Genomic DNA, 12,879 nt, shown 5'->3' on the forward strand with positions numbered 1-12,879 from the left:
AAAAATGCCTCTGCTTCACAGCCTGCGCTCCCCCAAAAACAAATGCTTCATATGTCAATGCCAGAGAAATATGGCACAGTAGCTCAGTGGGCCGCTGCTCCTAATGTGAGAAGGGTCTCTTATGATTCATGTAACTCCTGGAGCCTCATTCCTCTTCATGCTCCGGATCTGCGCTCTGCTGTTGTATATGCAGTGAAAGGGACAGGTTATAGTCCTGTTGCACTGGAAAGAGCACAACATATGGACATCATCAGTTAATAAAGGTATGTAACTTATATGTCTCCATGGAGCTTTTATTGCTTTGCCTGAGACGTTCCACAGTATGGTGTTAAAGAAGACCTATTGTGTTTGTTTCTGTTATGTCGTGATAATCTGTGATCATTATGTGAGAATTTGCACATTTTAAATGACAATATTCATCTAAAATGACTTAATTAAAGAAACAAATCCGCTGACTTCCACATCCGCGGAGCTGACGTTGCCGAAAAATGGCCACGCAGCGCTACCAAACCTTCATGTATCACAGATCAAGAAAATAAAACTGGAGAATGAAGTTAGTACAGAGCAGTGGCAGTGAAAACAGGGATAGAAACAACAATAACATGGGTAAAAGCTCTGAAAAGTCAAATTTCTGCTTTAAACATATCTATCTCCATGACAACTAGCAGGCGACCAGGCCAAGTTACAGGTCACGGATCTGTGGAGAGGCGACCCCATTCACAGCCAGCATTAATGCATGATTTTCAATGTATTTATGAAGCATTAAACATAAGTAATGAAGTAAAAGGAAGACTGGTGAATTTAATGCTATATTGTGAAACGTTACAGACAAAGCAATAACATTTTCATGGAGACACGCAAGCGGCAAACCCTCCACCAGATACGTTACACACTACATCTTTAAGGTAAAACGTAAATTCAGCCAAGAGGAGCGGATTTCTCCTGTCTATTTTTATAATCAGAATGTGCTGCCTTTGCATCTCCACCTGTCACAGATCAAGTCATTCAAATATAAACGCACTCTCTCTCCTCTATTTCTGTAGATTCACCTACAACCTCCCTCTTTGCCGTCTCCACCGCAGCAGCAGAACCATCCCCCCTCCTCAACCATACATAATTTTGTAGTTTTCCCCCAACCTTCCTCCCAACCTTCCTCCCTCCAGCCTCCCCAGCCTCACCTTTTCACCAAGAATTTCAGAATATCTCACTCTTTTCCTCTTTTTGTTTTATATAATAATAATTGGCAAGGGGTTTTAGGCCAGATGCCCTTCCAAAACTGTGAACTAACTCAGGATTGATTGATTTGTAACCCCTGGAGGCCGCATTATCCACCTATTCCACAATCATTTCCAAAATATTAAAACAGTGTCAAAATACATTATTGTAGCACCTATGCATAATTTTATACTTTTTTCATTTCGAGTCAAAAGTAAAAGCACTGTCCTTGTTTCTTGCTGTTTTCATTTAATTTGTAATAATGACAGAGCTTTTATCATTTGAAATTTTCCATAAATTATCCGTCTCCATACCTGAGCAGTTTAATCACATTCGAACCGCAGCTGTGGCTATCCTGCAGCGCAATACTCTTATATCAGCAGGACTTTATTAAAACCCCTTTCATGTGCATGTGTCTATAATAGGTTCACGAGACGAAACTGCTCAAGGACCCCAATTGGAACAGGTGCATGCTGGGAAATTAAGCAAAAAAGATAGATTCAAGCAGCTTTCTGATTGGCTGTTACTTCTTTTTATCAGATGTCCGTGTGACGATCCTACTTGAGGTCTGTCACGATAATACATTTTGAAGTACTGTGCGATATAGGCCTATTACTGATGAAAGTATAGACGATAATATTGAAACTAAACAAAAAATGTACAATGTTCAAATATGACGTGCAGTAAATTAATAGCAGAATGACACACTTTCGTAGTTAGTTTACATCAACAAAGAGAATAGTTCATTTACTCAGCCCTGTATACCTCAAATTTTATCATAGTACAGAAAAATAACAAAAAGGTAGTGCCCATGATCAATATTAACCCTCAAAAACTATTGTTCCATCTAATATTGAATAATAATTGGATATAGTAATTATGGTGACAGCAGGGGTTAAGTTTCTTGGGTGGCACTCAAAAATTAATAAAATTTAAGTTGCCCGAGCAGTTGATAAATTCAACAACAAATGTTAATTGTAAACATCATTGAAGGCACAATGCACTATCTTTAGCAATATATGTATCTAAAGAAATAAAAAGATAAATATTAATAATATTAATTAACATTTAAATGGCTGCACAGTTTATGTATAAGTGCCACAAAAAAATAGAGGCAGAAACCCTTGTAAATAGTAAACGACATGGACTAAAAATATCCATGTGAAACAGTCTGAGTTCATTATGTTCACTGTTCAGTAATATATATATATATATATGCCCTCTGAATGGACATGTTAGTTCTGACGTTAACGCCGACATGTGTTTCCCTAAACATTTCAATGTAATGGCTTAAGTTACACATACTGTCGCTATCTCGTTTATTATTCTATAAAAAAGAAAGTCAAACTTGCCAACAGAGAGAGCTGTATATGTTTACTGTGGGTTGTTTTGTTTTGGAGCCTGTTGTGTAGGAGCAGTGCTGTGACCTGGTGCTGTGTGCTGTAGCTGATGCATCCTGACTCCAGTCCCTCACACTTTCATGGTTTAGTGGTCCATTACTTGAGGCAGGTTTGCCCTGCAAGGAAGACTTTAGCATCAGACACTGTAAAGTCATCAGACACTTCACTCTTGTGGCACCAACAGAACTTGAATGAGGCTAGAGGAAGATAAAAGCCACTGACAGGGCAAAGGTTTTCAGAGAAAATGTAAGGTGTAGCCTGGAATAAAGCACTGTTATACCTGCGCCTCATGGTCACTGCATGAAAATAAAAAAAAAACAAAAACCCTCTGTGTTAGTAAATCTGTACAAAGTGTGTTTCATTCAATCGCACAGGACAGGCTCGTGCACAGGGGCCGGGTCGTGCTCAGGGGGGCCGGGTCGTCCCATCAGGGGCCGTGGCCCCCCGCGTGCCACCACGTAACTACGCCACTGCGTGCCAGGCCTCTCCATGCAGCACCTGTGTGAAAGCAGAAACAGCGGAGCGAGAGGAGCCGATCAGCAGCAGAGCGCTTCTTCCTACGTCGACTCTCTCTCTCCTCCCCCTTTTTCAGCCCCGCCGCTCCTCCACTCACGGCATCTCTCTTGTTCCTCTCTCTCTCTCGCTCTTTCTCTCTCCCGCTCACTCTCTTTCTTAAATTGACATCGGTCTGGGCAGAAACATGGTAACAGTAAAAGCTGCTGCTGCAATCCTCGCTGCGCCGCTGTCTCCTCGGACTGCTCCCGATCACTGGGAACTCAAATAAGAAAAGCAACAAGACAAAAAGGAAAAAGAGGACTCGTAATCGTCTTCGCATGCGCCTGTGAGCATCGTAGATTTTTTTTTTTTAAATTTAAAGTGTTTTAAGTAAGAGGAAAGTTAACATGTACGTGCACGGCTTGATACGCGCTGGTCTGGGATTTGTGAGCCTCTGCCTGGTCGCCTTTGTCCAGCAGTCAGCTTCAGGAAGTAAAACCACTCAAGGTAAGTTTTGCATGACAATTTTAGCGTTATCTCTCCTTGTACTCATTTACGTGACACTGTTACGCACACAATGAAACCAGAATGTGCCATTTAATGACTCAAACGTGTGTGGAAAGCTTAAATCTTGGCTTTTTTGTATCTAAGTAACTTCATTTTTTTCTTGCAATGCACATTTAGTTTCAAACTGCATTATCAGGTTTTCTATAAATGTGCACTCATTAAGAAAGTATTGTCTAGGATGAATTTTGTGCTAAAATAAACTGTCTTTGATGTACTAATCAGTGTGAACACTTCTGTTTAATGGCTTATTCAGCAAGTCATTGTGCTGGAGCTAGGAGCAGGCATTTGCCACAGTCCAGACAACTATTTGACACCAGAGTGCAACACACATACAGGAGACAGCCCCTCTGACACTGCTCCTACAGTACTGCTGCTCACTGCTGGACATATTATGAACCCAAGACTCAAAAACTACCTATACCCAAATAGGACAGTCCATTTTAGACTTGCAATTTGGCTTGCCTGCCTCCTCCGCGCAGGTTTTCATCACTTATATTCTCCCACAATGCAACGGCTGCCAGAAGTATTGACATGCAAGGACACATCATGCTTGCCCTGTGTTGATTGTGGTTGGTGATGTTTCGCACACAAAAAGACACATCTCTAGGGCGGTCGACAAGGCAAAAAAAAGAGAGAAAAGGGGGTGGGTGGACTATTTTGCATCCTGGGTGGTCTGCCCCCGCTTGTGGGAAAACTCAATATTTACATTTTGCAATTAGAAGTACTTTTTTCTCACTTTATTTTCCACAACATCGATTACACACTTGTTGTAGCGTGGAATGGCGCTGTATAAAGTCCTGGAGCTTTTTAATGGCATGCACCTGTTTTGGGTCGAGCTTGGAACATGCTCTCTGTCCACTTGATATCCTTCTTTCTGGTTTCTGTTTATCGCTGCAGCTAATGTGTTTGTCGCGAATTGCAAACTTTTCAGATCAACTACGCTGCCACAGGATGTAGTTGGCTTCATAAATCTTGCAGAATGAGCTAAAATGTTGCTAAAATGTGCAAAAACTGTGAATAAACTTGCATTAAACAAACTCAAAAGGAATGAGCGATGGAAATCAGGTTTAAACTAGAACGAAATCAGGATTTGAGCTAGTTCAGTGCATTGTTGTATTAACCTAAATGATGTCTTGATCAAAACCAAAACTGGACTTAACCAAGTAGAATAGGACTTTTCTGGTGCTAATCTAGTCAGAACAGTTTACGCAGTTTAGACGTCATTCACACTTGTCTGGGCTTGGTCCTGGTTCAATCCTGATGTAGTCTTGGTTTGGTTCTTTTCTAATCCCGGTCTAGTCCTGGGTTAATGCTGATTTCTATGTGTGAATGCAGCTTAAAATAGGCAAATCTTACTCTTAAACTTTAATAAATCCCATTCTTATTGGGTACAAAAGCAAAATTAACCCAAAAGTCTATACCCAGGTCTACATACCAGCTCAATATTTATCCAGTACCAGGTTGTCAAGCGCTTTTTCAGAAATTGAATCATGTGTCTCCGCAGTGGAATGATTGCAAATAGACTCCAAATGACAAAGAAAGGAAAAATGAAGAGCGGTTTAGAAATCTGAAATTGTCAGACAGTGAGACATACGTTACCAACTGAGCTGCAACAGGCGAAAAGAGAAGCAAAAGTTAGGCCAGAGCACGTCATGGCAAATCACTGCACTCTCCTCTCTCTGCTCAAAGTCTGTGGAGCACCAAGGCAACGGTTGGTGTGGGCCTGACATGTGTTGGAGTAACCTCTGCTCCTGCCTGCGCCTATGGGTGCAACTGACGCCCAGCCACATCCAGGCGTCACGGAGGAGTGTGGGAATTGGCTGCAGGGAGCTGGCAAAACGAGGGCCCCAAGTCAGAGGAATACAGAATATAAGTACTATAGGGCTGCACAGTGTATCGCAATAGATATTGTAATTATCAAATTGCAATGAAATGGTCCTGTCTTTACGCAAAAATCTCATTGTAGCTGTAGTTTAGACCTCTGCAAACATATCCCGAAACTCACGGCATTGTTGCATTAGTTTATCAGTTCATATTTCAGTCTTCTCTCAAACGATAATGCTCCTGGAGTTGTTTACAATGAGCGCTCTGAACATATTTCGCAAATCTAATCAAAAACGCAGCACTTGTCAGGATTTTTTTCCCCAAAAATCATGCATCCCCAATGAATACAGTACATATTGTAGATGATATTAATACATTTGCTTTCTTGTTCTTTGCTAAAGCTGTTATTCACATTAATCTGGGAGGAATTTGTCTTGTTGATGGAAAGCAGAACACATATTGATTTGCAATGCATCACAAAATGGGCTGTGAAACAAGTCTTTTAATTTTCTATTTGCACACACCATAGTATCAGGGTGTGTTCAGTCTAATGCTGGGACTAAACCTAGACTAGAACAGGGACTAAACCAGGACCAAACCAAGTCTATATCAGGTCTAAACTGGTTTTAAACTAAGCCCAAAATGTGAATGCATCCAGTGAATACCCAATGTGTTTCTAAACCACCTCTCTGCTTCTTGGTTTAGCAACACATTTCCAATCTCTATTGTTATGTATATGTAATAACAATCCAATATAATGCTGGCGAGTTTCAGTGTAGATATATTCATAAATATAAATATTCAATGTTTAGCTATACCATAAAAAGAGTTAGTTGCACTGTAAAACACTTTGCTCTTTCAGTATATATGGAAACATTTTAATAAGGGAAAGTATATTGCTAAGCCTTACCTTGAGATGCTCTATCCAGACCCCCCCCCCCCCCCCCCCCCACCGCCGCCTCCTCCCCCCTCCCTCCCAGACCCTCTCTTCAGCTTACCCCCCCCCAGTGCACCCCCAACACTCATTTACCCTTTTCCTTTTCTCCTCTTCACTGCTTTGTTTGCTTTGTCCGGGCCTTCCTTCCCTTTGGGCTTAATGAAGTAGCGTTTTACTATGTCGGCCGACCATAAGCTGTCTGCCATAGAGCCACTGTGTCAGTAGCCCCGCTGTCAGGCCCAATGCTATTTATATGTTTTCAGCCCTTTAAATCTGTGCAGCTCCTCTCAGCTCCTGGCTCCTTCTGCACACTTGTCCTGCCTACTTTTTGTCACTTAATGCAGGGCTCACTTTCTTCTGTTTATGCTCGTATGTAGAGCCGGTTCACAAAGAGTTGGGGATTGTTAAAGGCGACATAATACGGAAATGTCACTAGATTAATCTGTCTAACAATGTATGCTGACACACATCTGGAAAAAAAAAAAAAAGTCTTAGTTTTTGTTAAGGCAGTTGTGTTTTTTTAATATTAAGTGTTCAAATTTATCACGCCTTAAAGCTGAAGTTGCCAACTTTTTAACTTTTGTTTTTCCTGCAGAAAGTGTATTGTAAAAGCAGAACTTTGTGACAAAATCAGACTGCTACATGCTGTGTTAATCAAAAAATAAATAAATAAAAAAATCACTCACAAACTTTTAAAAAAGAGCTGTGTGAATGCTAGTTTGATAGTTTTAAATACCAGCTTTAAAGCAACTCTCACTGACTATTACTCACACGGGCAAAATGGGTGATTTATAGATAATGTTCTTGTTCTGCTCAATTTTATACACTGTAATTTTCTCTGTTGAATTGTCATGTTTTAAATTCAGGGTCATCTGTAGGAACATGCATTCAATATAATACCACTGCTTTTCTGTGCTGCTTTTTATACTTTCATCTTTTTGACGCATTAAGTTACATTTCACAGACACAGCTTTTATATCTATCTATCTATTTATACATCTATACATCTATATTACAGTGTTCTGGTGTGAGCAAACAGACTGACTTTCTTCTGGTTGTTTATTTTCTGAACACAAGGGCTACTGTAGGCCATAACCCACGCCAAAACAAGAGAAAAACAACAGCAGTCTCAACTCACTCGAGCCCAAAACAGTCTCCCAAAACAGAGCAGACGAATACAACCTTTACATCAACTTGTCGGCATAGCAACCAAGTGTCACATACACAAGCAGGTACATTAACAACACGTAAGCAGATACAAGAACAAGAAAAGGTGTCAACGCTGAACTAAACAAAAAATATCAAGTCTTTCGCTCATGAGCAGCACACAAAAGTCTGTATAAATAAAGCTTTTTCTTGTTTTTGTCCCTATTTTGTGACTTTTTGCTGGTTAAACTTGCATTAGCTCACTTTTTCAACTCCTAATGCATTCAACATAACACTGGGGTTATGTAAAGAAAATTACATACCAGGGCATTTATTTTGTAATTTACTCAGCTTCCCAACTTTTTTCATGCTCTTGCAATTGGGACACTCAAAGTCAAAAAATCTATGGGTGGTTCTTAAATAGTCAGATTTGTGGAAGCACTTAAAAGCAACAGCTTCTACATTCGCCTGGAGCATTGATCTTTTAAGAAGAAAAGAAAACAGCATAGAGATGACAGCTAATGCGGCACTAGGAACATGACCAGTCTCTTCACTTTCTGACACCTCTTTTGGCGTTGGCTCTTTCATCACCTTGGCTTGGCTCATTTTCTACGGTGGGTGCTTTTTTTCAGCTTTGCCCTAAGTCCTGACAGGCTTCCTCGTCGGTATTTGTCGAGTTGTTACACTTATCCCTGCACAGACGGCCTATGCCATCACACAAGCAGATTCAACACTCCTTCTGTCAGAGCGATGGGGCTACGGTTCCTGGCGAAATGGGCCTAGCAGGTGTCAAATGGTAGACGTCAAGTGGAAGGCTATAGGGAGACTGAAGGGCGTCATGTGGAAGGCTGGGGGGACATTTAACTTTGTTTTAGAGCCGTAAAATGATGAGATATACGACCTATGTTTCATCAAATCTGCCAAAATGGTTAATGTTCTCCATGGAGCCAATAAGGCGATGCCACCAGGCCAAGTTACACGTCATATCTGTAGATAGACCTGTCACGATATCAAATTTTGAAGTAAGATATATTGCTGAAGTAAATATTGATGATAAATGATAATAATGAAACCAAACCATGAAGCAGAATGATTAATTATAGCTATAACGAGTCACACAAGTTCATAATTCAACCTTCATAGTACAGAAAAACAACCAAATATTTCCCATTAGTACAAAGAAAAAGCAACTACAAAAAATACCGATACCCAAAAGTGATTGTTAAGTCATATACTGAACGATAACTTAATAAACTGTAGTAATTATCATGACAGGCATATCTTTGACCACCTGCTCATAAGAATGCATGTTTTTCAGGATAGAGTTTAATGCCAGGAAAAGCAATACAGTGGTTATGTTCTAAAAATAACCCGCAATAGGCGAAGTATCGGCTTTATTTTTTACAATTATTCTATATGTTTTTGGCTCTAAAACCCCTCACCACACACTTTATACACTTTCCTCACACAGGCATTAACATTTTCTCACATTTCTCTCTCGTTTAAACACTCTCAAAGCTCAAACCTTCGTAGGCGCCTTTGTCGGTGCAGAACGTTTCATCGACATTGTGGGTTTTGTCGGGGAGAAAACAAATTGCAAACATACAGCACTTCAGAGTCACACTGCGATCCAACATTTATGTAAATTTGTCTGAACAGCGAGACGGCGAAAGATGTACCACGATATAACAAGGGACAACTGTAATGCAATAACTATCTCCATGAACAAAATTTACATAGTGCATCTTTATATAGCTGCGTTCATTTAGACATCGAGTTAAAACAGTAAAATTCCTCCTCGCGCTCTCTCCTGCAAAGTCAATTTCCGCAATGGTGGTTCTTGTCATCGACCAGTTAGCCTAACCATTCTCTCTACAACATTGATTCTTTTGGCTTCAATTTTGAATCATCAGTCAATCACATAACAGATGTCTTTGGGAAAAAGGGAGAAACCCGAAGTGAACCTGCGAATACCCAACAAACCTGATATTTTTAAAACTAGACTTTTTTCCCCCTTTCTTGTCTGCAGCACTAGTGTCATGTAAGTCCCCGTGCAGGTTGAGCCTCGGGGCAGCCTTCGGTCACTCGCTGAAGATGAGGTGGAGGAGATCAATGCAGCTTTGCTTTACCACTCCAGCATCTCCTCTTCCTCACAAGAGCCCCTCCACTGCCACTGTACACGATGCTATACGGCTGAAAGAGGAGTATAGATTATTTTCTTGGCATTTTAACCTGAATAGGCTTAAACAGACACAGGCAAAAGAACTAAATAAATGGCAACTGGTCATGTTTTTATACAGCACTTTTCTATCCTCAAGGCACTCACTTTATTACAAGGACTACTGCCCATTCATACACACATTCATACACACATTCATACACCAGTCTTCATGGACACTGGAGGCGAAGCAGGTTAAGTGTGTTGCCCAAGGACATAACAACAGTGTTCATTTATGTGCATCCCCTTTGGATCTGAGGCTTCTACCACCTGAGCTACTGTCAGCTCAACGTTTAGTGGATAAAGTTTGGTGCTTGGATCTTGGCAGGTACAGCTGCCAATAATGAGATGAACAGAGAGAACGGCAGATTTGTTTTGGAAATTCTCCTGTAGACACGTGGTGGTGAAGAGAAGATGGAGAGACTGAGGAGGCTGGTGGGTTTACTGCTGCGGTGGAAGTGGATTGTTGGTTAGCAATAATGGTTTTGAAGGTTGGTGGTTCAATTTCAGCTTTTACGTTTGCATGCTGTTGTTGTGTTTTTAGGCAAGACACTTTGCCTGTTTGGTGTGTTAGTGATATGAGCCATGTTAATGTCAGTATCCCCCAAGACAGAAGAGGATAAGCCTGTGTGATGTATTAAAAAAACAAACCATACAACTATCTTCAACTCAACTTCATTAAAAACTGTTGCTTTCATGGTTTTAAGTCATTCTTTGCCATTGGACTCTCCACATTTCATGCACTGGAGCACACACACACGTTGAATGAACATACATGGAGGACACACACAGATACATGCAGCACACACACACACAGACACACATACATGCAGCACGACACACACACGTACATGCAGCACACACACTCAAACACACGTACAGGCAGCACGACACACACACACATACAGCAGACACACATACATGCAGCACACTCACACAGACACACACACACCTGCAGCACAGACACACACACACACACATACACACACCTGTATACGCACATATACACACACATGCACACCCCTACACACTGACATGCACACACATACACACACACACACACACACACACACATACAGAAGCAGAAGCCAGGGAACAGGACATCAGTGCTGCTATGAATCACTTTAGTGTTGTTGTTAGCAGCAAAGCTAATGTGCTAACTTCAGCTGGAACTTGTCGCAGTTAAAGGGCCAAACCCAGACTATAACGTTTATAAGAACATATTTATCACTTTTAGCTTTGACAAATAGGCCAACGTATTTAAGTTTAATTGCTGCAGTATGGAACTATGGTAGTATGGGCATAGAAAATGATTGAATAGAAGAAAATTATTGAATAGATCTATTATTTCTATTGAATTATGAACTAACAAAATAAATACAATTACATACAATTTCAGGGACTTTCTTTCAGGTACCTTCTTACCTGAAAACCAGCAGGTAAGAATCTGAAACTATTCTGTTTTATGTGGTTGTACAGCATCGAATTGTCAGGGAGTTAAAGATTCAAACCCTTAACATGTATATGAGTAACTTGAGACGCAAATATAATCATCTGTGAAAGGTTTATAGACAGGTTAACAGGAAGACAGGAACAATAGAAACATTTCTTTTGAGCTGAATCTGTACCTCAGTCATTGGTCCAAACATGCACAATGCAAAATGAATCACCAGAATGCCTTGAATGATTTGTGTTCAAGTTAGTTTCCAGTGACTTTGGCGCGTTGGCTGTTCCCTGTTTGCGGCTGATAGATGGTCAGTTGTATTTAAGTATGCAGAAGTGAATGGGCAGACGGAGCTCTATCAAGTTAACAGGCAGATATTCCGGACACTCGCTCTCATGCTGTTGAGTGGAATGCAAAAGAAGGCTGTTTTTCCTCTCTGCAACACAGTGTCAAAACGCAGCTCTTAAGAAATCACATTCATTTTCAAGGTCTCTAAAATAGATATGCCGCACATTTAACAGTGATTAAAGGTTTTTAGGTTTCGCAATCAGAAATCTTTAATGTGTGAAATGTGCTAGACTTCTTAAATATTGTATAGCAGCTTTATTGACACTGAATATATGAAATAACTCGTCTTACACATTAGTGAAATTATTTAAAGGTGATGCTGAAATGTGGTGATTTTTCTGACAGGCATCGTGATTGAGATTGAATTTACGATTCATGTTTTAATAATAGGATTCTGTTCAGAGTTCATGTCTTAAAAGCATCTAGAAAAGACTAAAATACCACATTTCAGAGCATGTTTGCATATTTAACTATGGGGGGAGCAGTTTTTTATGCAGAATAAGCCCCCATGGAGACACAGGGACACTGGCATCTGAAACAGAGCGAGCATCTGACACACTGGGACGTTTCAGAACATGTTTGTACAGATCTAAACCACAGAGTTACTTTTATGCAGAATAAGACGGGATAGTTTGTTTGCGGAGGAATTATGGTACTTCAGAAGTTGCAGCCCTTGCTACTTGCAGACTGTGTCCATTGAAATTGTGATTTTGATTTGATTGCGATGAATCGTGCGACCTGACTTCCTTTTGCTCTCAGATTGTACTGCTTGCCCTGTACATGTGTAGTAGTAATCATGCATGTGCAGTATTGTAATATCACCGGTTCAAGTCACTTCACCTGCTTTGTATTCTGTCCATACGCTGCACTGTGTGTAGCCAGTGCCCCTGTACATAATGTTACATACATCGATTCACTTTACATACTTTCTATTCTTGTCCATTTGTTGTACTATACTTAATCATCACCAATTTTTGTACAACGTCGCTTTACGTTTTTACTCTACTGGAACCGTGTTGTGTTTGATTTTATGTTATATTACTGCATATTAAGTATTTTTTAGTATTTAATTAGCACGGTTTTGATTGCACGTTTCCTTTTGTCCTGCTGTTCTTGAACTTTGCGTTGCAGGTAGTGTTGTCGTGATACTAAAACGCTAAGGAATAGACTCGATACTCAATACCAGTTCGATACCGCATGATAAAAAAACACTTTATTTAGACAATAGAAGGTGTCTGTGTGTCTTATACTTGTTCTGATACAGCTCAAGATCATTTAAGTGACT

General features: G+C 40.3%; 1 protein-coding gene across 4 annotated transcripts in view; it reads left to right on the forward strand.

Annotated features, from left to right (window-relative positions):
- The first annotated feature begins 3,275 nt into the window (after positions 1–3,275).
- Positions 3,276–12,879, forward strand: part of scube3 (signal peptide, CUB domain, EGF-like 3) — a 147,969-nt gene continuing 138,365 nt past the window's right edge. For 3 of the 4 annotated variants that reach the window (XM_033969921.2, XM_055223327.1, XM_055223328.1), the window contains exon 1: positions 3,277–3,617. In XM_033969921.2, coding sequence (XP_033825812.1) covers positions 3,518–3,617 — 100 coding nt within the window. In that variant the 5' untranslated portion in view covers positions 3,277–3,517. Of the gene's footprint in view, positions 3,618–12,879 lie in introns of all 4 variants that reach the window. The other variant, XM_033969920.2, reaches the window with a different exon arrangement.

Source organism: Periophthalmus magnuspinnatus, chromosome 7, assembly GCF_009829125.3.
Source record: "Periophthalmus magnuspinnatus isolate fPerMag1 chromosome 7, fPerMag1.2.pri, whole genome shotgun sequence".
Lineage (NCBI taxonomy): Eukaryota > Metazoa > Chordata > Actinopteri > Gobiiformes > Gobiidae > Periophthalmus > Periophthalmus magnuspinnatus.